This window comes from Lepidochelys kempii, chromosome 1, assembly GCF_965140285.1.
Source record: "Lepidochelys kempii isolate rLepKem1 chromosome 1, rLepKem1.hap1, whole genome shotgun sequence".
Classification (NCBI taxonomy): domain Eukaryota; kingdom Metazoa; phylum Chordata; order Testudines; family Cheloniidae; genus Lepidochelys; species Lepidochelys kempii.
Window position 1 is genome coordinate 315,236,600 of NC_136380.1, and position 24,685 is coordinate 315,261,284.

At 42.0% G+C, this 24,685-nt stretch overlaps 1 protein-coding gene across 4 annotated transcripts in view; it reads left to right on the top strand.

The window, feature by feature from the left end:
- Positions 1-24,685, top strand: part of IL17REL (interleukin 17 receptor E like) — a 349,783-nt gene that overhangs the window by 26,500 nt on the left and 298,598 nt on the right. For all 4 annotated transcript variants that reach the window (XR_012156809.1, XM_073328308.1, XM_073328309.1 and 1 more), the window contains exons 2-5: positions 986-1,013; positions 13,161-13,310; positions 14,882-14,991; positions 16,892-17,006. Coding sequence is in view for 3 of the 4 variants with exons in the window: in XM_073328308.1 (XP_073184409.1) it covers positions 986-1,013; positions 13,161-13,310; positions 14,882-14,991; positions 16,892-17,006 (403 nt within the window). In the remaining variant the exon portion in view is untranslated. The remainder of the gene's footprint in view (positions 1-985; positions 1,014-13,160; positions 13,311-14,881; positions 14,992-16,891; positions 17,007-24,685) is intronic.

The window sequence follows — 24,685 nt, forward strand, 5'->3', positions numbered from 1 at the left end:
ATGAGTGTGGGGCCCAGTATAGGGGGACCTGGGCCTACCCTGCTCCACCATGTCCTAGCCCAGGTACCTTGAAGGGATGGGTGATTCTGTCACTAGGTTGGTTTGGAAACGTTAGATTGCTGCCTTGCCTCCCGGCAACACAACAGGATCAACTGTCTCATTCCCCTGGGCTGCTTCCTATTGGTATCAGGTTAGGTTGCTCTGTGGCCACTGTGGCCTGGTACCCAGTGACCCTGATGTGTGGCTCACTCTCTGCTTCCTCTTTGGGTTCCTGGGGCAGTGGCTGGCCTTGCCTCCAGGCTGGCTCAGGAAGTCGTCACCCGCCAAGCTGGTTGTGGGCTCCATGGGCAGTTTGGCTTTCTAGGAAAGATATCTGGCTCCAACTGAGCTGCAGAGCTCTGTTCTTATACTTCCTCCCCCCGCCACTTTCTGTGAGGGGGAAGGGGTGGGGTTAGCAGAGCCCAACAAGGTGAGTTAACTCCTTCTGTGCTGGTATGAGGCACATTACAATGGACCTACCCTCCATGAACGTATCTAATTCTTTTTTGAACCCAGTTATACTTTTGGCCTTCCAGCATCCGCAGGTTAACTATGTGTTGCATAAAGAAGTACTTTGTTATTAAATCTGCTGCCTATTAATTTATTGGGTGACCTGGAGTTCTTGTGTTATGTGAAGGGATATGGTTTGGTGGAATTGTTATAATGTAGTTCTTGTAAAGAACTTTAATACACAGATTGTAAATTGATCAAATTGGCCTCATTGACTCTGCGGGGGTTGACTCAGGCCCTTATGTCTTAGCATTGTGCATGTTTCTATCGTTGCGTTGTTAAAGGTAAGTCATGCTTCAGTTTTAAAAATGATTTATCGAATGAGCGAATATGGGGACTATTTGTTAAACTATGTTTATATTTACTTGTACACTAACTTTGAAGCATCTTTTTTCCTCAAAACAGTATTTTTAATTATCCTTATTTTTATTTGCAGGGCTTTCATTGTAAAAGCAAACCTTCCAGTAAGTATAAGCTATTCCATTTTGTGTTATTCTTAAATTATGGACAAAAAAAAAGATCTCTACAAGTAATAAATCCCCTCCAAGGCCACATCAGGGCAGCGTGATCATTTGACATGGTATTTAAAACCAGTTTCACAGAATTTTTCCCTAAAGTAAAACATTTTAAAAACTGATGGGTTACAATAAATGTTAGGATAATAGTTCTTATTGGCCACTGTTGGACAACAGGATACTGGTCTAGATGGTCATTTGGTCTAACCCAGTATGGCCGTTCTTATGTTCTTGAATTATTGCTTTATTGCTTTGTAATTTTCCTTACCTAGTATAATCATTGCTAAGATTTCTTCAGCCACCCCACCCAAATGTGGTTTTAATGACCTACAATCATTATTATTATTATTATTAGCTGTAAAATAATAATAATAATAATTAATAATAATCTATAGCAACAACAACTACTACTACTATGTGATAGATAGATTGGGGGGGAGGGATAGCTCAGTGGTTTGAGCATTGCTAAACCCAGGGTTGTGAGTTCAATCCCTGAGGGGACCATTTAGGGATCTGGGACAAATATTGGGGACTGGTCCTGCTTTGAGCAGGGGGTTGGGCTAGATGACCTCCTGAGGTCCCTTCCAACCCTGATATTCTATGATTTCTAGGATAGAGTGAAGAGAATCTGCAAAGCTTTGAAAGGGATGGGGTTAAAACATCTGCCTTCTCAAACAGCCAAACATTCTTGCAGCATGTTGCTGACCAGCATGAATGGACTGTCAGGTTCTTGTGGCAGGTACCAGTGAGTCTCACTTAGGATAAGGCAGGGGTGTTGGAACAATTTGCATAGTGGGGGTGCTGAGAACCATTGAACCAAACTCTAAACCATATGATGGAAGCCACTTCAAGCCAGGGAGTGCAGTAGCACCCCCAGCAACGCTAGTTCTAGCACCTATGGGATTAGGTATCGATTCCCTGAAGACTGAATTCTGTAGCTCTCACAGAAGGAAATGCAGGACCTGATAGAAGAAGCGGGGGCTTTGACCCTGTACTCTGCCTTGGCTAAAGCAAGCCATATTATCCTTTCTTGGGGCAGGCTGAGGAAGCCCTTTAGCATGATGTTTTGGCCTTAAAGGGAAGGTCACTTGTAACATTTATTTAGTTTGTTTGTTCCCAGAATTAGAATTGGGTCCGGATTGTGCTAGATACTGTATAAACACAGAGGTAGATACTGTCACTGAACTGAAGGCCCAGTTCTGCAAGGAATTCCGTTTGGATGTGAGGGTCCAGCCAAGCAGAGCCAGTAGCAGGATCGGGCCTATATCACACTTTTGTCTGAAAATTTGTACCCACTATCATTATTACAAGACACACAAGGGTGGCTAGAAGCGAAAGAGATTAGAAAATAACTTTTCTCTTTGTCCTCATTGTATTTCATTTGTGCATCTGACAGCATTTTGTGTACTGTCATTTCTACTGTTCCCCCGTCTAGTCAGTCATTTATTATTATTATATATTATTTATATTGTAAAAACACTTAAAATGGCCCCAGTCAGGTACTAGAGCCCTAAGGTACAACACACTGTACTCATACATAGACAAAAGATGGGCCCTGTCTCACAGAGGTTGCAATCTTGAGCACCAATTTTGCAAAAAATCAACCATGCACTTAATTGTAACTGCATGAGACATCCTATTGTCTTCAGTGGGACTTCTCACGTGAGTAAAATTAATCAGATTTGTAAATGTTCTCAGGATTGAGGTCTTCATTTCCCCTTTTTTATGTGCGTCTTTTGTCAGCAACTGGAGAGAGAAAATACTGTTTATAAAGAAGAAAATGTGATAGTAAAATCCCCATAAAAATTGGGGCTCAAGAGGATTTAGGAACAAGTGTAATAGATGAAATTACTTTTAATTCATTTTTTAAAAACTGATTAGATTTCAAGTTGATGATGTCCATTCAATAACAATGTCTATAAAATCAGATTTTTGTCAGAAAAAGGGTTTGGCATCTGTGCATCGCTTTGTAATCCCATATTCTGGAAAGTTTAAAATGGTGTGATATCTTGGTCCTATGCCATTTACCATTTTTTTTGTTGATTTGGAAGAAAACATAAAACAATCACTGATAAAGTTTGCAGATGACACGAACATTGGAGGTGAGATAAATAATGAAGAGGACAAGTCATGTAGAGTGAGCAATCTGGATCTCTTTGTATGCTGGGCACAAGCAACCAATATGCATTTTTTGGCAAAATTTGAATGTATGCATCTAGGAACAAAGAATGTAGGCCATACCTACTGGATGAGAGACTCTGTCCTTGGAAGCAGTGAGACAAAGATTTGGGAGTAATGGTGGCTGATCAGCTGAATATAAGCTCCCAGTGCACCACTGTGGCCAAAAGGCTAATGCTATGCTTGACCCATACACAGGAAACTCTCAAGGAGGAGAGAGAGGTTATTTTATGTCTGTATTTGGCACTATGCAGCTGCTGCTGAAATACTGTGTCCAATTCTGGTGTCCACAACTCAGAAAGGGTGCTGATAAATTGGAGACGGTTCAAAGGAGAGCCACATAAATGATTAAAAGATTAGGAAACGTGCCCTATAGTGATACATTTAAGGAGCTTGAAGCGGTCTTGAAGGGGTCAACAAACATGTGGACAAGGAGGATCCAGTGGATATAATGTATTTAGATTTCCAGAAAGCCTTTGACAAGGTCCCTCAAAGGCTCTTACATAAATTAAGTTGTCATGGGATAAGAGGGAAGATCCTTTCATGGATTGAGAACTGGTTAAAAGACAGGGAACAAAGGGTAGGAATAAATGGTAAATTTTCAGAATGGAGAGGGGTAACTAATGGTGTTCCCCAAGGGTCAGTCCTGGGACCAATCCTATTCAACTTACTCATAAATGATCTGGAGAAAGGGGTAAACAATGAGGTGGCAAAGTTTGCAGACGATACTAAACTGCTCAAGATAGTTAAGACCAAAGCAGACTGTGAAGAACTTCAAAAAGATCTCACAAAACTAAGTGATTGGGCAACAAACTGGCAAATGAAATTTAATATAGATAAATGTAAAGTAATGCACATTGGAAAAAATAACCCCAACTATACATACAATATGATGGGGGCTAATTTAGCTACAACTAATCAGGAAAGAGATCTTGGAGTCATCGTGGATAGTTCTCTGAAGACATCCACGCAGTGTGCAGCGGCATTCAAAAAAGCAAACGGGATGTTAGGAATCATTAAAAAGGGATAGAGAATAAGACGGAGAATATCTTATTGCCCCTATATAAATCCATGGTACGCCTACATCTTGAATACTGCATACAGATGTGGTCTCCTCATCTCAAAAAAGATATACTGGCATTGGAAAAGGTTTGGAGAAGGGTAACTAAAATGATTAGGGGTTTGGAACGGGTTCCATATGAGGAGAGATTAAAGAGGCTAGGACTTTTCAGCTTGGAAAAGAGGAGACTAAGGCGGGATATGATAGAGGTATATAAAATCATGAGTGGTGTGGAGAAAGTGAATAAGGAAAAGTTATTTACTTGTTACCATAATATAAGAACTAGGGGCCACCAAATGAAATTAATGGGTAGCAGGTTTAAAACAAATAAAAGGAAGTTCTTCACTCAGTGCACAGTCAACCTGTGGAACTCCTTGCCTGAGGAGGTTGTGAAGGCTAGGACTATAACAGGGTTTAAAAGAGAACTAGATAAATTCATGGAGGTTAAGTCCATTAATGGCTATTAGCTGGGATGGGTAAGGAATGGTGTCCCAAGCCTCTGTTTGTCAGATGGTGGAGATGGATGGCAGGAGAGCGATCACTTGATCATTACCTGTTAGGTTCACTCGCTCTGGTGCACCTGGCATTGGCCATTGTCAGCAGACAGGATACAGGGCTAGATGGACCTTTGGTCTGACCCAGTATGGCCATTCTTAAGTTCTTATGAGCTCAACCTGTTTACCTTAACAAAGAAACAGTTAAGGGGTGACTTGATCATAGTCTATAAGTACTTATATGGGAAACAAATATTTGATAATGGGCTCTTCAACATAGAAGACAAAAGTATAACACGATCCAACAGCTGGACTCATTCAGACTGGAAACAAGGCATAATTTTTTAACAGTGAGGTTAATTACCATTGGAACAGTTTGCCAAAGGTCGTGGAGCATTCTCCATCACTGACAATTTTGACATCAAGATTGGAAGTTTTTCTAAAAGCTATGTTCTAAGTATTATTTTGGGGAAGTTCTAAGGCATGTGTTATACAGGAGGCCAGATTAGATGATCACAATGGTCCCTTCTAACCTTGGAATCTATGAATTCATGAAAACATGAGTGCAAACTTTTCAGAATTTACTACATGGTGATATCTATTTTAAACGGACATTGTCAACTTGAAAATCTAGTTAACTTCAGAACTGATGTATGTAGCAAGTATGTTTTGCTATTCATTAACCACAAGTTGAACTTCAGTTGTCTTCATGTGGGAGTATAACAAGTTGATTTGGAAGTGTGTTGAATCATCATAATAAATTGATCCAGAAGATGTTGGGGTAAATTTACAAGTGCTATGCAAAATGGCTTTATGGGTTCATATTCCTGTGAAGCAGTTTTAGTATACCTTTAGATATATTTGGAGATATACTGCAAGTATACTCAATACTTTAAAACACTTATAAGGGTGAAATTTCAGGTTAAAAATAATTAGAACTATGCTAGGATGTCAGATTCTATCTGTGAATCATTTACCTTGTATGTCCTCTGATTAAGGTTATTGTCTAATTTGAGCTTCTTGCCCCAGGCTTCAAATGATTGAAATAATATATGTCCATTCCTTATTCACCTCACAACCATAGTTTCTTCAGTCCAACTTGGAAAGGGTTGAGTTGTTCCAAGCTACCAGATATCATACATTTCTTTTTTGCTTGCTGCATCATATAACAAAGAATCAGCTGTGGCTGGACTGGTGGCAAAACCACATGGAAATTGTGTTCATGCTGAAAAGCAAGCCCTTGCAGATGTCTGACAGACCACCAAATTACGGGTGTCCATAATTAGCAATATTTCTATTAACAAAACACTAGGATAGAGGGATTATAACTATAATTATAGTTATATTTCATGTTCAGGCCAAATGTAGGTTGCACCTGCACTGTGGAGAAAAGTGTATCTTACAGCTGTCCTTTAGTGTAGGTTCCATTACTAATCAGGAATGTAAAGAAGTGTGTGTACTTTCTAAAGGTAACTGTCTAATGAGGGGGAAAAATAACAAAGGTGATAAAGATAGCACTTATGATGTTGAAGAATTAGTCAGAAATAAATAGGGCAGATACTGTCAGTCTCATAGTTCTGATTTCAGGAGTGTCTGAGAACATTTACAGGAGGGAATTCTTCTTTTCTTCTGTCATCTCTTCCCTCTACTGACCATTTGTTCTGAAACAAAATATATGTAGTCATGCAAAATCCATGCTATGAGGTATTTAAAATTATTATTTATTTGTTTACAAACAGTTTTATAGAACTGAAAAAAACTAATGTGAAGGGATCACTTCACTTTTACGCAGTACTTTGCTTTTCCTACCACTTCTTGGGTTGAATGTAATAGCCATTATTAGGGACAGCTGTGATGGAGTGGGATCTGAGAGTAAAATAAAGTTGGATTTTGGCCTCTACACTACAGTTATCACCCTTATAGCCATAAAATATGACTCTTTAGTTACTACTAATGGTCAAGATCTTAGTTTTAGATCTGATCTGAAGGAACATCTTCCGCAATATTGATCCCTAGAACCACTCTTGGGCAATTGTCAAATGCTGAGCCAAAGGGAAGAATGCATATCAGCTATGCATTGCCTGAAATTCTCCCATGCAGCTGCGGAATAGGCCTTTAACCCCGGGATCTAAATTCTGGGATCCAATAATATCAAACCCCAAGATGATATAGCAAAAGGCCAAATTAAATTAAGGTGATAACAATGCCAACTGAAACTCAGAAGGAGATATTGTTGAATCCACCCAAACGGAATATTTGTAAGATATATGAATTTTCAAGATAAAGATTCTTCTGTGTTTGTTCCATTTAATAGACTATGCATAGATCTTGTGTTGGCAACAAGAAGAAAGCCAAGGAAAGTGTGGGCCCCTTACTGAATGAGGGAGGCAACCTAGTGACAGAGGATGTGGAAAAAGCTAATGTACTCAATGCTTTTTTTGCCTCTGTCTTCACTAACAAGGTCAGCTCCCAGACTGCAGTGCTGGGCATCACAAAATGGGGAAGAGATGGCCAGCCCTCTGTGGAGATAGAGGTGGTTAAGGACTATTTAGAAAAGCTGGACGTGCACAAGTCCATGGGGCCGGACGAGTTGCATCCGAGAGTGCTGAAGGAATTGGCGGCTGTGATTGCAGAGCCATTGGCCATTATCTTTGAAAACTCGTGGCGAACGGGGGAAGTCCCGGATGACTGGAAAAAGGCTAATGTAGTGCCAATCTTTAAAAAAGGGAAGAAGGAGGATCCAGGGAACTACAGGCCAGTCAGCCTCACCTCAGTCCCTGGAAAAATCATGGAGCAGGTCCTCAAAGAATCAATCCTGAAGCACTTGCATGAGAGGAAAGTGATCAGGAACAGCCAGCATGGATTCACCAAGGGAAGGTCATGCCTGACTAATCTAATTGCCTTTTATGATAAGATTACTGGTTCTGTGATTGAAGGGAAAGCAGTGGATGTATTGTATCTTGACTTTAGCAAAGCTTTTGACATGGTCTCCCACAGTATTCTTGTCAGCAAGTTAAGGAAGTATGGGCTGGATGAATGCACTATAAGGTGGGTAGAAAGCTGGCTAGATTGTCGGGCTCAACGGGTAGTGATCAATGGCTCCATGTCTAGTTGGCAGCCGGTATCAAGTGGAGTGCCCCAAGGGTCGGTGCTGGGGCCGGTTTTGTTCAATATCTTCATAAATGATCTGGAGGATGGTGTGGATTGCACTCTCAGCAAATTTGTGGATGATACTAAACTGGGAGGAGTGGTAGATACGCTGGAGGGGAGGGATAGGATACAGAAGGACCTAGACAAATTGGAGGATTGGGCCAAAAGAAATCTGATGAGGTTCAATAAGGATAAGTGCAGGGTCCTGCACTTAGGATGGAAGAATCCAATGCACCGCTACAGACTAGGGACCGAATGGCTAGGCAGCAGTTCTGCGGAAAAGGACCTAGGGGTGACAGTGGACGAGAAGCTGGATATGAGTCAGCAGTGTGCCCTTGTTGCCAAGAAGGCCAATGGCATTTCGGGATGTATAAGTAGGGGCATAGCGAGCAGATCGAGGGACGTGATTGTTCCCCTCTATTCGACATTGGTGAGGCCTCATCTGGAGTACTGTGTCCAGTTTTGGGCCCCACACTACAAGAAGGATGTGGATAAATTGGAGAGAGTCCAGCGAAGGGCAACAAAAATGATTAGGGGTCTAGAACACATGACTTATGAGGAGAGGCTGAGGGAGCTGGGATTGTTTAGCCTGCAGAAGAGAAGAATGAGGGGGGATTTGATAGCTGCTTTCAACTACCTGAAAGGGGGTTCCAAAGAGGATGGCTCTAGACTGTTCTCAATGGTAGCAGATGACCGAACGAGGAGTAATGTTCTCAAGTTGCAGTGGGGGAGGTTTAGATTGGATATTAGGAAAAACTTTTTCACTAAGAGGGTGGTGAAACACTGGAATGCGTTACCTAGGGAGGTGGTAGAATCTCCTTCCTTAGAGGTTTTTAAGGTCAGGCTTGACAAAGCCCTGGCTGGGATGATTTAACTGGGAATTGGTCCTGCTTCGAGCAGGGGGTTGGACTAGATGACCTTCAGGGGTCCCTTCCAACCCTGATATTCTATGATTCTATGATTTTCCCTAAAATTAACTATAATCAAATATGAGAAAAAGCAATATTGTACAACAAGCATGTAGCATTTCCTGGAGACTTAATGCAGATGTCATTGCTTCTGGTTGCCATTTATATTCATAGAATCATAGAAATGTAGGGATGGAAGGGTCTTTGAGATGTCATCAAGTCCAGTCCGCTGCTCTGTAGCAGGACCAAGTAAACCTAGTCCATCCTTGATAAGTGTTTGTCCAACTTGTTTTTTAAACACTTCCAAAGACGGGGACTCCACGACCTTCCTTGGAAGCCTGTTCCAGAGCTTAACTACCCTTATAGTTATAAAGTTTTTCCTAATATCTAACCTAAATCTCCCTTTACTTCTTGTCCTACTTTCAGTGGATATGGAGAACAATTGATCACCATCCTCTTTATAAAAGCCTTTAACATATTGGGAGACTTTCAGGTTTTCCCTCAGTCTTCTTTTTTCAAGACTAAATATGTCCAGTTTTTTTCAACATTTCCTCATAGCTGAGGTTTTCTAAACCTTTTATAATTTTTGTTGCTCTCCTCTGGGCTCTTTCCAATTTGTCCACATCTTTCCTAAACTGTGGTGCCCAGAACTGGACACAATACTCCAGCTGGGGCCTCACCAGTGCCACTTAGAGTGGGACAATTGCCTTCTGTGTCTTACATAGAATACTCCTGTTAATATGCCCTGGAATCATATTAGCCTTTTTTGCAGCTGCATCACATTGAGGACTCATTGTTTGCGGTCCACTATAACCCCCAAATCCTTTTCAGCAGTACTACCACCTAGACAGTTATTCCCCATTTTGTAGTTGTGCATTTGATTTTTCCTTCCTCAGTGAAGTAATTTGCACTTTTCTTTATTGAATTTCTTCTTGTTGAATTCAAACTAATTCTACAATTTATCAAGATAATTTTGAATGCTTGCAATCCCTCCCAGCTTGGTGTCATCTGCAGATTTTGTAAGCAAACACTCTACTCCATTATCTAAGTCATTAATGAAAATATTGACTAGTACCGGACTCAGGACTGACCCCTGCGGAACCCCACTAGATATGCCCTCCCAATTTGACAGCAAACCATTGAAAACTACTCTTTGAGTATAGTCTTTCAATCAGTTGTGCATCCACCTTTTAATAAATTAATCTAGAGCACATTTCCCTAGTTTGCTTATGAGAATGTCTTGCAGAACCATGTCAAAAGCCTTACTAAAATCAAGGAATATCACATCTACTGCTTTCCCCCTATACACTAGGTCAGTAATCGTATCAAAGAAGGAAATGAAGTTGGTTTGGCATGATTTGTTCTTGACAAATCCATGGTGACTATTTCTTACAACTAAGGCTAAGATTTCGTCTTGGATATTTTTAGTAAAAGCCACGGACAGGTCGTGGGGGGTTCCCCATGCCCTACCATGGCAGCAGGGAGCTGTGGGTTTCCCCCTGCCCCACTGCAGCAGCGGAGACCTGCGGGACTCCCCTTGCCTTGCCATGGCAGCAGGGAGCTGTGAGGGTCTCCCTACCCCACGGCAGCAGCGAGGAGCTGCCAGTGTCCCCCTCCTGTCACCATGGTGGGAGCTGTGGGGTCCCTCAGCCCTGCTATGGCAGTGGAGAGCTGTGGAGGTCACCCTGTCCTGCCACAGCTGCGGGGAGCTGCCAGGATCCCCCTGCCCCATGGCGGTGTCTGGGGAGCTGCGGGCATCCCCCTGCCCCACCATAGCAGTGGGGTGCTGTGGGAAGTGGCAGGGGCCCCCTGCCCTGCGGCAGTGGTGGGGAGCTTCCAGTGTCCTCCTGCCCCGTGGCGGTGGCCTGGAACCTGTGGGGGTCCCCCTGCCATCGCTACTGGTGGGGACCTGCAGGGATCCCCTTTTCTCTGGCAGCAGCTAGGAGCTGCAGGGTACCCCCCCTGCCTGCAGCTGCTCGGAGCTGCAGGGCACCCCCACAGCCCATGGTGTCTGAGAGCTTGGGGGCCTGTTGCCTCAGGCAGCGGGGGTACCTCACAGCTCCCTGCTGCTGCGGGAGGCAGCGGGACCCTGTAGCTCCCAGCCACCAGGGCTGAAGTCACAGGGGTCTTTGGAAGTCATGGATTCCATGACTTCCGCGACCTCCATGAGAATACTGTAGCCTTACTTATAACCCTATTATCCTCCACGTGCCTATAAATTAATTATTTGACTCATTGTTTAATAATTTGCTCATATGAAAACAGTGCAGCCTGGTTACTCTGGGCTGCCGTGACAGAATATGAACCATCACATGTCAGACAATACTGTTCAAGAAAAGATCTCGGGATTTTGCAGCAATTTTTTCTAATTGAAGAGCTGCAACTAAAGCTGAATGCCATCTAGGATTCATATTGTTAAATACTAGGTAGCTCTGAAATTGTATGAACTAGGGTAAAAGGGCCTGATTTTCCACTCTTTTCCACTGGTTTTACGTTAGTGTATCTCCATTGAGTTCAGTGGAGTTCCATGTGCATAAAATCAGAGTAAAGGAGTAGAGAATCAGGGCCATAATGTTTATGTATTGTGGTTGCATTTGATATATAGCTCTCTTCTGTTTGGGGTCAAATTCAGACTCAATGTAAGTGGGTACTACTCCACTGAAATCAACAGAGATGCACACATTTGCATCAGGTGTCAGTTTGGCCTCTTGTGGATCTATTATGATGGGGTTCACCTGCCAACAGCAGCTGCTGAAACTCCCTCTTAAAGTGAGAACCCCACAGATTAGTGGGGACTGTGCTCAGGAGATAATAATGCCTCTGAGTATTAATATATCAGTGATTCTCTGCATCATTGGTGGGAAGATGATGTGCCCATGTCTTTCTCCCTTCACTCCTCACCTCCCTCTGTAGGGTTAGTGTTGTGGATATGGCTCATTCACCTTCCATGTGAGCAAATAGACATCCATGTGTGGAAGCTATTCTTGGCCACATACCCAAAGGACACATTTTAGCCCTTAGATTGTAAACTGTTTGGGGCAGGCACCTTGTCTTTTATTTGTTTGGCCAGTGCCATGCACTCCTGTAGTTCTGCAGAAATGATTAATATTAGTAATCATTGCATTGTTATGCACTAACACAGCTAAAATGAAGTGGTGCTGTAGTGTATGTGGCAAAGCCAATGTATTGCAATGGAGATTTCAGCAAATGCAGCCCAGCAACTCATTCAAACAACCTCTAGGTGGGTATGTGTTAAAATTCCTCACTTCAGAACACTACCCATGTAATTACAGATCTATACCAAAGCCCGATTAATCCGATATTCTTCACCCATGATTGCAAGACAACATCTTTTAGACAGAAAAGCATAACAAATACATGAGGGGTGAAACCAACTCTGCCTGCACAAATCCTGAATAATCATGCTCTATGTGGTGGGGGCTAGGGGAGTTGAAGAGGTGGCAAAGAGCTGCTGAAGCCCAGCAAGTTGCATGGGATTTTGGGGCCACACGACCACCACTCAACCCCTCTTTGCTTTCCACAATAGTCTCACATAGGATTGGCATGGAGACCCAAGCAGTGACGTGTAGGAGATGCACAACTCTGAGAAGGAAAATAAAGGAAGAAATAGTCAATATGTCTTGGATGTAGAAATGAACCACTATCTACATCACGAACAAAACCTCAGCCATGATAAATATGCCCCACACTTATCACTGATTGTGAGCTTCGTGGGCCGAAGGGCAAAGAAAATCCTATAGGTATGAAATGTTTACCCATGAATAGGGAAGCAACGGTGCCCCCCTGTGTAAAAATGACATTTATTAGCCGCCCAGACGGTCCCCTAGCCCCCATGGAATTAAATACTAAACCCAAGAGTGCCTCTGATCACAAAACAATGCACTTAATTGTTGTGAGAAAGCCTAAAAGCACTGACAGTGCAGTCATGTTCGGCGACTGCAACTGTGGGTAGGAACCTCCTTTTCTTCTCTTGAGCTGGGCAATTTGTCCCTGAACTGTGACTGGTGGATATTTCCTTCCGAAGCTGCGACACCACCCAAATGTACAACCAATTCAAATGATTTGCTATTCAGGCCTTTGATCTTCTGTTTTACTCATGATTCTTCTCATAGAAGCATTGGGGTGAAATCCAGGCTCCATTGAAGTCACCGCAAAATTTCCCATTGACTTCAGTAGGCCCAGGATTTCACCTTTGGATTTTTTTGGCCATGTTTGTGATCTTCTTTAAAATGCCATATGGCCAGCTGGATTTATATATATCTATATGTATTTTTGACATTCACAGCTGGTATTTTTAACAGTTTCTGCCGTGATGCTCCTGCCTCTTTATCTTCTACTGTATTGAAAAGCATGAAGCTCTCAACTGTGATGAAGTGTGTACAGGGAAGCCAATGCTCTCTTCACTTAAGCATCAAAGGGACACTGACTCTTGATGGTAGGCCAGCAGATTTGTTACTAAACCATTTTGGGGTTTGTTTTGCTGTTTGTTTATGGTCCTTCAGCCAGATTTTGTTCCGTATTGCAGTGTTCATATCCAAGATGAGTTGAATTAACTATATCAGTAAGATTTTATGGAACAGCGTATCTACTGCTTTACTAAAATCCAGAAGTGAAATCCTGGCCCTATGGAAGTCAACGGGAATTTTGCCATTGACTTCAGTGGAACAAGGATTGCACCCCAAGTATATTACAATAATCATTGGCCTGCTAAACCCAGGGTTGTGAGTTCAATCCTTGAAGGGGCCATTTAGGGATTTGGGGCAAAAATTGGGGATTAGTCCTGCTTTGAGAGGGGGTTGGACTAGATGACCTCCTGAGGTCCCTTCCAACCCTGATATTCTATGATTCTTCCACTAAAGTCTTGAGCCTATGGCTGCCTTTCTGTAGGTATATCTTTGTGCCTGTCTGACACTCTATTGACTTCATGATGGCCCAACAGTCCACCCACACAAAAGCAGCTATAGTATTGGGGCCTAAAGTTGTAATTCTGTCTAAAAATAAAATAAGAGTAATCAAGCTTTTTGGCATGAGCTATTCTTTGTAAGACCTTGCTTCTTTATGTGGACAATTCTCTGATCTTCTAGCTGTTTCATTATTTTTTTTTCTCTCATGACTTGCTCCTTTATTTCCCCATGGATAAAGATGCATTCCAACCAGAACATTGGGTCCAAGCCCTCTGACCTTTCGAGTGGTGTGCATTCAGATCCAAATATGAAACCTGACCTAACAAAGGCTTATTCACATGCTTAACTTTGCAAACTGTGAGTAGCCTGATTAAAGTCAAGTGCGTAACTTTAAGCACCTCTGTGACTTTCCAGAGTCAAGACCTTGGATTTGAATTCTGTTTTCCAGGTCTTTTTGTGCTAGGGATGGGAGTTAACTGATGGGATAGTAATTGCCAGGATCACTCTTCTTTACTTTTTTGAAGTAAATTTACTTTCTCCAGTCCTTCAAGACAATACTGCCCTGTTTTATGACAAAATAATTGTCAATGACATATTAATATGCTAATTCTCTTAATATTCCAGGCTGTATATTGTCAAGTCTGGCAGATTCATAAATATAAGTTTTTCCACAGGTCCTAGTTGCTGAGATGTATTTTCTTTATTTTTCTTAGTGAAGCATGTATAAAAAAGGAGTTCAGTATCATAGCTATTTTTGAGGTATTGTTAATCTAATATCCCTCCTCTTTTATTAATGCATTTATTTAGGTACCACTCCTGCAAAATCTTGTGATTAACAAAGTTAATGGGACTACTCATCTGCTTAAAGTTAAGCATGTGCATAAGGGTTTGCAGGATCAATGCTTTAATCTCTAGCAATAGTTATACCCTATGAAAATAAGAACATATATATGTATGACCTTATTTTGACATTCAGAAAAATCTCTGTATCTTGCACATAGAAGGAAACCTATGAATGCACTGCAAGTTTTGTAGTTTAGTTTATGTTTTGTTAAGATGTTGGAGGATCATCCTTTTAAAACATATTTAAAATTAATTTCAGAAAATATTCGTGGTCTCGAAATCTGTTCTCTGTCAGTGGACACGCAGCAGTCTCAGTGTGTGAATGTGAGATTTTCTAGAAAAACAAGCAACAAGCTTGGTGGAAGGAAGGTAGGTTCCCTCTTTTTGATTTGCTTAGCATAAAAATATTGTGAGCCTTTGGAGGAAAAAAAACAAGAATACATTTAATGCCTCTCTTTTCTTCATCCCACCACTGACTTTGCCAAAGTGTGTACATGATGATTATACTTCTATTATGTTACCTGAAAACCTGCTGATAGGAGAATATAACTCAAATTGCATCACTTCTTTATGACATATAGACTCTGTAGTGGGGTGGTCACTCCGCTTCTGCCCGGAGGGCTTAAAAGCAGCCCTAAGGGAGGACTGTGGCTGGGGAAGGCTGAATGGAGAAGCAGCCTCAGCTGTGGCCATGCCCCAATCAGGGCCCAGCTGGTCCTTAGAAGAGGGCAGTGGGCCAGGAACAGACAGTCTCTCTCTAGAGGGAGAAGGGCCTGGCTGCTGGGAAGCTGAACAGAGTACCTGAGGAGAGCAGGGCTAAGGAATAGGACTGGGGAGCTCCCGCCCGGAAAAGCCCCAGGCTGCGGCTTTGTCAAAGGCCAGAAAGGTGCAAGGGCGCAGCCCAGGGTAGGCAGAGGCAGTCGGTCCAAACTCCCCCTTGCCTGGGATGATTGGCTTATACAGACTGCAGTTGGCTCCAGTGAAAGGGGGCTAGATGGTGACTGGCAGTAGCCACTGAGGTGAGGTGGGGATAGTGGGTGGGTGGGGAGACCCAGAGAGCGGGTGTACTACCGGTGGCAGGGCCCAAGGACAAGGGGCACCGGGTCCAGGAGGGACACAAGGGGGCCAGCGGCAGCGAGGCACCAGCCTGCAGAGGGTGCTCCAGGTCAAAAGAGCTAATTCCCAGGATGACGGAGAGGAGGTGCCACAGGGGTGAGTCTCGCCCCATTACAGACTTCCTTCTTTACCACCTTTAATACTTGCTTCATTTGTCCTTTTGCAAGAGCTAGTGTGCTTTATAGAGCCTAGTTTTCAAACCAGCCTCAACATGACCTTTCATTTTGTGCCTGTGTGTGCTGTTTTGAACCTGCACTTGCTTATGGACCACGTCATTTAGACAGCTAAGTATGTGTGTATTCATTACTTACCTTAGGTGGTCAGTGTCTTTGAAAAATCTGACCTAGTATGTGGGAAAACAAGATGTTTTTTTTTATTTTAATGACTGATAGATCATAGCGTTTTATTAATATCTCAAGCATGTTGTTTTTTGTGCTTGTGTATATGTTATGAAAGGACCATATTGCCTCATGATGGGTGAAATGAGGTCTCTTTGATCAGGCTAGTGTTTTGCCTCTATCGCTGTAATATTATCCTGTGATCAAACGTACCCTAGTGCAGCATTCAGTTGGCCATGAACTGCTTGTAACATTGAAATTGAGGTAAATTTCATGTGCACTTCCCAGCAGCTTGTCTTGGCTTACATCCAGTAAACAGAACTGGTGACCTCAGTTGATCCTTACTTCCCTCAATTCCATGCCACAGACTGAAAATGAATAATTCCTGGATGAAATTAATGTAATTATTGTAAATTATTACCTCTAATACACATGTAAGAGACTCTGAAATCTGAGAAACAACTGATGACCTTTTAGAGACCTCATCTTTGGGAATCCTTTGGGAAAAGGTCAGATTTCACATTGGAATTTGTTCTGCCAGCAATGACTTGTACCAGATCTATGTATCCAATGTCAAAATCTAGCTGAGTTTGGATCAGAAATTCAGAAACTCTTGGAAATCCCTTCTGAAAATGTCTGAGAAGAATGTAAAAACAAACAAACAAACAATCATATGATCTCTAAGAATGTATAGTGGTGTTGTAAACAGAAGCCCGTTTGAGCAAAAGTGACTCATTGCTTAGACCTGTGATGTCATGTACCTTGTGTTCTGGAAGTTATGGAAAAACTTGATTTTAAATACATGTTTTAAACAGGTGCATGTGCAGTTTAATTGCTTTGAAGTCAATGTAGCACAACACATCTATGTGACCATGAAAACAATACCAAATTACTGTGAAGTCCAGTTGAGTCAGCAGTACTATGTTGAAGGTAGGAAACGATCTTTAAAGTGATGTATCAGAAAAATAACAATGACTAAGGCCAGACCTTCTGCTGGTATAAGTCAGCCTAGTCTCATCTGAGTCAGTGTGCCTGGGATGATTTACAACAGCTGAGGATCCGTTCGGCTGTTATTTTAATGATTTTGTTAGGTGTGCGCAAAATGGAGTCTCAAGGTTCACACACAAGTGTGTTTGCGAAACTGCAACCACAAATGTATCTGCAAGAAATGCAATTGTGCTAGTTAAATTGTCTTTGAATGTGCAAGTGTCAGGGGGTAGCCGTGTTAGTCTGCAGCCACAACAGATGCTGAAGAAGTGGTTTTTACCCATGAAAGCTTATGCCCAAGTAAATCTGTTAGTCTTTAGGGTGCCACTGGACTCCTTGTTTTTGAATTTGCAGTTACCCTATTTCAAGTTCAGTCCTGAGGGGGCTGTTACACAACTGCTCTGCACCTTGACCTGGGACTCTGGTACCTTTTGAAAGTTTGGCTCAAAGAGTAATTTTTTACATTAGATGTAAACAGTTTCGAACAAATATATTCAAAGATTAGAATAAGCCCTTTTGGGAGATTGTACATAGAAATTCAGAAAAAATGCACAGGGCTTTCTAGGGAAGCTTTTTGTTTTCAATTAATGTTCTGATCTACTACTTGTTTCTTTGTATACAGGTTGATGATAACAGTTCTAAACTATTTAAAGCACAGTGCATGACACTTGTCTATAAAACTGGTCAAATGACATTTCACAGATTTTTATTATATCCTGTTACGTGTTGCCATAAATTAGCGCTGTTGATTAATTGCAGTTAACTCATGCAATTGACTTAAAAAAAAATTAATCGCAATTAAAAAAACCTAATCTCGATTAATCGCAGTTTTAATCGCACTCTTAAACGATAAAATACCAATCGAAATTTATTAACTATTTTTGGAAGTTTTTCTACATTCTCAAATATATCGATTTAAATTACAACACAGAATACAAAGTGTACAGTGCTCACTTTATATTTTCATTTCAAATATTTGCACTGTAAAAATGATAAACAAAAGAAATAGTATTTTTCATGCCACCTCATACAAGTACCATAATGCAATCTCTTTATTGTGAAAGTGCAATTTACAAATGTAGATTTTTTTTTGTTACATAACGGCACTCAAAAACAAAACAATACAAAACTTTAGAGCCTACAAATCCTGTTATTCTGCCAATTGCTAAGACAAACAAGTTTGTTTACATTGACACGGGAGATAATGCTGCCGGCTTCTTATTTATAATGTCACCTGAAAGTGAGAACAGGCGTTCACATGGCACTTTTGTAGCGGCAGTGCAAGGTGTTTACGTGCCAGATATGCTAAACATTCGCATACCTCTTCAAGCTTTGGCTACCATTCCAGGGGACATGTTTCCATGTTGATGATGCTCGTTAGAAAAAAATGCGTTAATTAAATTTTGACTGAACTCCTTGGGGAAGAATAGTATGTCTCCTGCTTTGTGTTTTACCCGCATTCTGCCATTCTTATTAGAGCAGTCTCGGATGATGACCGAGCACATGCTGATCGGTTTAAGAACACTTTCACTGCAGATTTGACAAAACGCAAAGAAGGTACCAATGTGCGATTTCTAAAGATAGCTACAGCACTTGACCCAAGGTTTAAGAATCTGAAGTGCCTTCCGAAATTTGAGAGGGACTAGGTGTGGTGCATGCTATCAGAAGTCTTAAAAGAGCAACATTCTCATGCGGAAACTACAGAACCTGAACCATCAAAAAAGAAAATCAACCTTTTGCTGGTGGCATCTGACTCAGATGATGAAAGTGAACATGTGTCGGTCTGCACTACTTCGGATTATTATCAAGCAGAACCCATCTTCAGCATGGATGCATGTCCTCTGGAATGACAAAGGGACATCTGAATCTTTAGTCAGGGCCGGCCCACAACATTTTTGGCACCTGAGGCAGGGAGCTCAAATGATGCCCCCATGACCCCTTGCTTGGGCCAAAACTTTGAAAGATCTCAATTCTGCCTTCTTCCTGTTCTACTGCTCTCATGGTGTTATACCAATAAATTAAAAACCAGCAGGATCTTATTAAAGGGGAAAAGGCAAAATACCACATTTATTGTGAATACAGAAAGAATCATAGTAAGCAGTTAGTTATAGCTATAACATTCCATTCAATTTCATATTTATTCACACATTCATTCACACACACACACACAGGTTCTGCAAGGTTGTTATCATAGTTACCAGCCTTAGAGTTGCTCATGCCAAGCCACTGCCCAGGTGGCCTGGACATGAGGAGGGAGCAGGGCCTTGTCAGATGCTCATCTGATGCTCCTGGAAGTTGGTTTGCAGAATCAGACCCCCCAAAGTTCTCACTTTCTAGAGTCTATTTTTATAGGAATTTCTTCCTATGCCAGTCTGTGGGAATTGCTTCATCATGCTGTTGCTGAATCAGTCAGCAGATAGCACATTCCTGACGGCTCCGTGCTGCTAGATGTTATCTTGTTCTTTGGTGCTCCCATTCTTGAGGCTGTTGGGTGGATTCCAGTCTGCCCTCCCGGGGGGGGGAGGGGGAGTCCTCTGGTTATTTCCACTTGACGCCTTCTTCAGCCGATGGACACGGGATTCTTAGGCTGGCACCTCCCTGATCATTCAGTTATTATCCACACCAAGCATCTATCCACATTCATCCTCTATCTCTATTTTAATCACAGTTGTTAATACAACAAAAGGGTGGGGAGTCTCTGGGTGCTGTTTCTGTTGTTACAGAGTATTGCTTTGAGTCTCTCTCTCTGTGAATTGCTCTGAGAACAGACTCTGTCCTAGAATGTACTAACGCAATCAGCAGCTTGCAAGTTTCACACATAGAGGGAGAGAAACAGTACCAAAAACCAAGAGACCTCTTAATTAGTAATACCCTGGAATTTAAACTCTGGGGAATCAAACTTATTTGTGATTTTAATACAGAACTTCTTTAATATGATCCAACAATGGTACTGCTCTGCTACCTACCCCAATAAAGGAGAACTAACAACTTAAAATGCCTTGTTCAAAACTTTTAAGTAACACTTAACTTTCAAACGCCTGAACAGCAAATGTAACTTTTCTTGTCTGTATAGTAAACACTGGCATTTTTATCTGTTTTAATAATCGAAGTGGTGCTTTCTGTGCCTTCTTGGTTGCAAAGATTTGAACTGCTTCCAGAAGGTCCACAGTCTGGGCCAGCTCATGCCTATTGAGATGATTGCAAGGTCAACCAGCCTCTCCTGTGTCATTGTGGAGCGTAGATGTGTTTTTATTAACTTCAGCTTAGAGAAGCTGCGTTCTCCACTGGCAACTGTTACAGGAAGTATTAGAAGTATGCACAGAGCAACAAAAACATTTGGAAAGAGGACGGTCATCTTATTTGTGCACATATATTCCAGAACAGCCTTTGGAGTTGATCCTGTTGAAATGTATCTCAAAAGGGCTTTCAGTTCGTCACCTAAATCACTCGCATCAATATCACGCATGTCATCATGTGTCAACACTGTCTCTAGTGCCCTGCATTGCTCGTGTAGGTCTTCTTCAGGTATAGTAAGGAGTTTTGGAATATCATACAACATCCCAAATATACTGCTGTGTTCCTCGAGCTGCATGAAACGTTCTTCAACTGACTGTATTGCACAATCTAGCACCTGGTTAAAGAATTCAACTTTGAATTGTTGTTTGGGGTCTCTTATGGGATTATCCTGTGCCTCGTAATCAAAATGTCTTCTTCTTTGGTGCCTCTTGTATTCTTGAATAGGTGGAAAAATAGCTTCTGTGCACTCTTCAGAATGTTTTGAAATCCCTCATCTGACCGGTAAGACTGTAGGTCTGACTTTGCTTTGTCCAGTTGTTCCATTGCTCCAGATATATCAAGGTCAACACCTTGGAGTCTGTTGCTTACAACACTTATTTCAAACAGTATGTCATGCCACAACACTAAGCCACATAGAAATTTGAAGTTACGTATGTTTCTGGTGATTCCATTTCCCTCTGCCGCTGTTCTCCCAGGAACAGTTCCTGTTATAGCATTATCCTCCCTAATAGCAACTATGGCATCATCTATCTTCCCAATTTGGTGTGTGTTAGGCTTTATCGCCTCCACTCAACTTTCCCATCATGTGGCTTTCAGTGGTTTCAGTGTCAGAGGGGATGTTCCCAGATGTTGTTGCTTCAAAATTTGCCATCGATGAATTGATGCAGAGAGGAATACATAGATGCTTTGAATTACATTAAAAAATTCAGCAGCATCACTAGAAGCTGATGCTGCATCACTGACCACCAAGTTAAATGAAGGAGAACTGCATGGGACAAAAAAAAAGTCGAGGGTTTAACTCTCAGATCCGTGTCTGCACTCCTCTGTCCTTTCCTTTCATTTTGGCACCGTTATCATAGCCCTGACCTCTCATGTTAGCCATCGCAATTCCTGTATCTTCCAGCTTTTTAAGAAGCACATTTGTCATACCATCTCCTGTAGTATCGTCAATGTCAATAAATTCTAGAAAATGCTCTCTGACAGTCACCATTGCAGGGACATTTTCACTAGGTTCTGTTACAAAATGCACCATTAAAGTAATTTGTTCCGTATGGTTGATGTCAGGTGTGCAGTCCAGAATAACAGAGTAATATCTTGCTGACTTCAGATCTGCCACAATCTTCAGTTTGACTTTTGTTGCCAGTAACTGTATGATCTCATTTTGAATTGTTTTTTCAATGTAGTGGTGTGTGTGTACATTTCTTGGGTGGTGACTCTTCTTAGATGCTCCTGGAGTACAGCATCAAACTCAGCCATCAGCTCCACAATTTTAAGGAAGTTTCCATTGTTTGGCACATACAGCTGATCTGAAGTGCCACGCAGTGCTAGGTTTTGGTAGCAAACATTCTCACAATGGCAATGAGCCTTTTCAAAACATTTTGCCAGTAAAGAAACTCTGATGCAATCTTCTCTTGATGCTGATCATCTATGGTGGCCTTTAATGTTAGTCTCATCTCAAGCTCTTTCCACCTATGGAATGCTCTCTAGTGATTTTTGCTGCCTTCTTATGGCATGCCAGATTTCTAGCCAGATTTTTTCCAGTCCCTTGTTCCTGTAGAACCCAATGTTTCTGGAATGTTAGACTGGAAGAGTTTGCAACAAAAACAGCATGCAGCATTCTGGGTTTTTTGAGTACATAAGCCATGGCCTCTCCACTTTGTCACCATTGGGGATTTCACACCAGTAATGTGTTGGATGGAAACTTCAATTTTATTGTCTTTGGGGAACATGAAGTTTTTCACTTGCTGTGGCTCATTCTGTACAAGGAAGTCCCTCAGGTTACTGCTCAAGTGGGTCCACAATCCTGGATCATCTAGACTTAAGGAACTAAACGCAGCAGCAGCTGTTTATTGCACCTCCACCACACTCTCTTCTCTGATCTACACTTTTCTTCAGGAATGTGCATGGTTACATCCTTTTGAGATGGAGATATGGATGCTGCAGTAGCTGCCAGGTCACCTGTACTATCTGGAAGATCAGTCATCTCCTCACCACTCCCAGCCTCAGTGAGGATGTAAGGCTCACCGTGAACATTTGTGTCTATGTCTCTCAGGAGAGCTCCTTCCTGCTTAGATAGAAAAGTTTCCTTTGCTTTTTCTTTTTCTGAATGCTGCCCCAGAGGGGCATTTTCTTCTTTCACTCATGACTGCTGTTCTGTGCCAGCTATAGTAGCTCTCAACACTCAGTTGAAGGGGACAAATAAGCAGGCTGGTGGCAGGTCCTGAGTGAGGGAAGATATCAGCGTCTTAAGGACCTAACTGGCTCCTACTACTTCAGTTGACTGACTGTTCATCTCAAGTGGGTTCAGGGAAGTAGCAGGAAACAGGAACTCCCTGAGAAGCTGGTGTTAATCAGTCCAGGCTCTTGGGGGTGCTAGAGAGGTACATAAGAGGCTCCTCCTCCTCTCTCTCCTTGCAGCTCCTGCTGCTTTGTTATTCTCTCTTCTTTTCTCCTGCCTGCCTGTTATGTCTCTTGTGCCCTCCTCCAGCACAGCACTCCACCATCTCTGTGCATCTAGAGCAGAGAGAATGCATACACACCAGCAGCAGACACAATTTTCTACACTCTGGGTCCTAGTGGCACCCCTCCACAGTCTGGCATCTGAGGCGGCTGCCTCATGGTAAGGCCAGCCCTGTCTTTAGCACATCTGGCATGTAAATATCTTGCAACGCCTCCTACAACAGTGCCATGCAAACATCTGTTCTCACTTTCAGGTGACATTGTAAACAAGAAGTGGGCAGCATTATCTCCTGCAAATGTAAACAAACTTGTTTGTCTGAGTGATTGGCTGGAGAAGAAGTAGGACTGAGTGGACTTGTAGGCTCTAAAGTTTTACTTTGTTTGGTTTTTGAATGCAGTTATTTTTTGTACATAATTCTACATTTGTAAGTTCAACTTTCACAATAGAGATTGCACTACAGTATGTGCGTGAGGTGAATTGAAAAATAGTATGTCTTGTTTTTTACAAATTGGTAATAAAAAATAAATATAAAGTGAGCATTGTACGCTTTGTATTCTGTATTGAAATAAATATATTTCAAAATGCAGAAAACGTCCAAAAATATTTAAATAAATGGTATTCCGTTATGAGCTATCAGTGCAATTAATCGTGTAATTAATCACAATTTTTTTAATCGCTTGACAGCCCTACCATAAATATAAAACCTTGATGTTTAGCAAACATTTCAATTTCATGTTACATTACCTCACTTTTTATTGCATGAGAAATATAGTGTGTAACATCAAATTGGGCTTTCTAAAAACCTGCTTTTCATTTATACCACATTACATGGAAGAAGGAACAAAGATATACACTGAAAAATTGCTCCTGGCATTGTATGGGGAAAAAGAAAACAAAAGCCTGCTCCAGTATTGATTTAGCCAAAAAAGTTAAGTCTAGATGTATAGAGTTAGTTAAGTGCATGTTTAAATCAATCCTTAACATGCTGTCAGAAATTAGTCCTATCTGCCAGGGTCTAAATCAGGGGTGGCCAACCTCAGTTTGAGAAGGAGCCAGAATTTACTAATGTACATTGATGAAAAGCCACAGTAATATGTCAGCATCCCCCTGCCCCCATCAGCTCCCAGCACCTCCTGCCCACTGGCAGCCTTGCTGATCAGTGCCTCCCCATTCCTCCCCACACCTCCTGATCAGTTCTTTTGTGGCATGCAGAAGGCTCTGGGGGGTGGGAGGAGCAAGGGCATGGTAAGCTCAGGGGAGGGGGCAGGAAGGAGTGGAGCGGGGGCAGGTCCTGTGGCAGAGCCAGGGGTTGAGCAGTGAGCACCCCCCGGCACACTGGAAAGTTGGCGCCTGTAGCTCCAGTCCCGGAGTCGGTGTCTATACAAGGAGCCGCATGTGGCTCCGGGTCTAAATTGACCTTTATGTTGGGCAAACTTCCTAGGAAGTTTCATTTCTCATAACAATAAACCTAAGAGGAAAGCAGCATGAAAAATGTTCACAAACATTTGTATAAGATAAATTATGTTGGGAAACTAGGGAGGAATGTCTTAAATTAATTGCAGGTAACAATGGATAAAGAAATGTGGTGTAACAGCCCAGATTGCAAATTTGTGTAAGGTTCTCATGAACATTTGTAGTGAGAGAG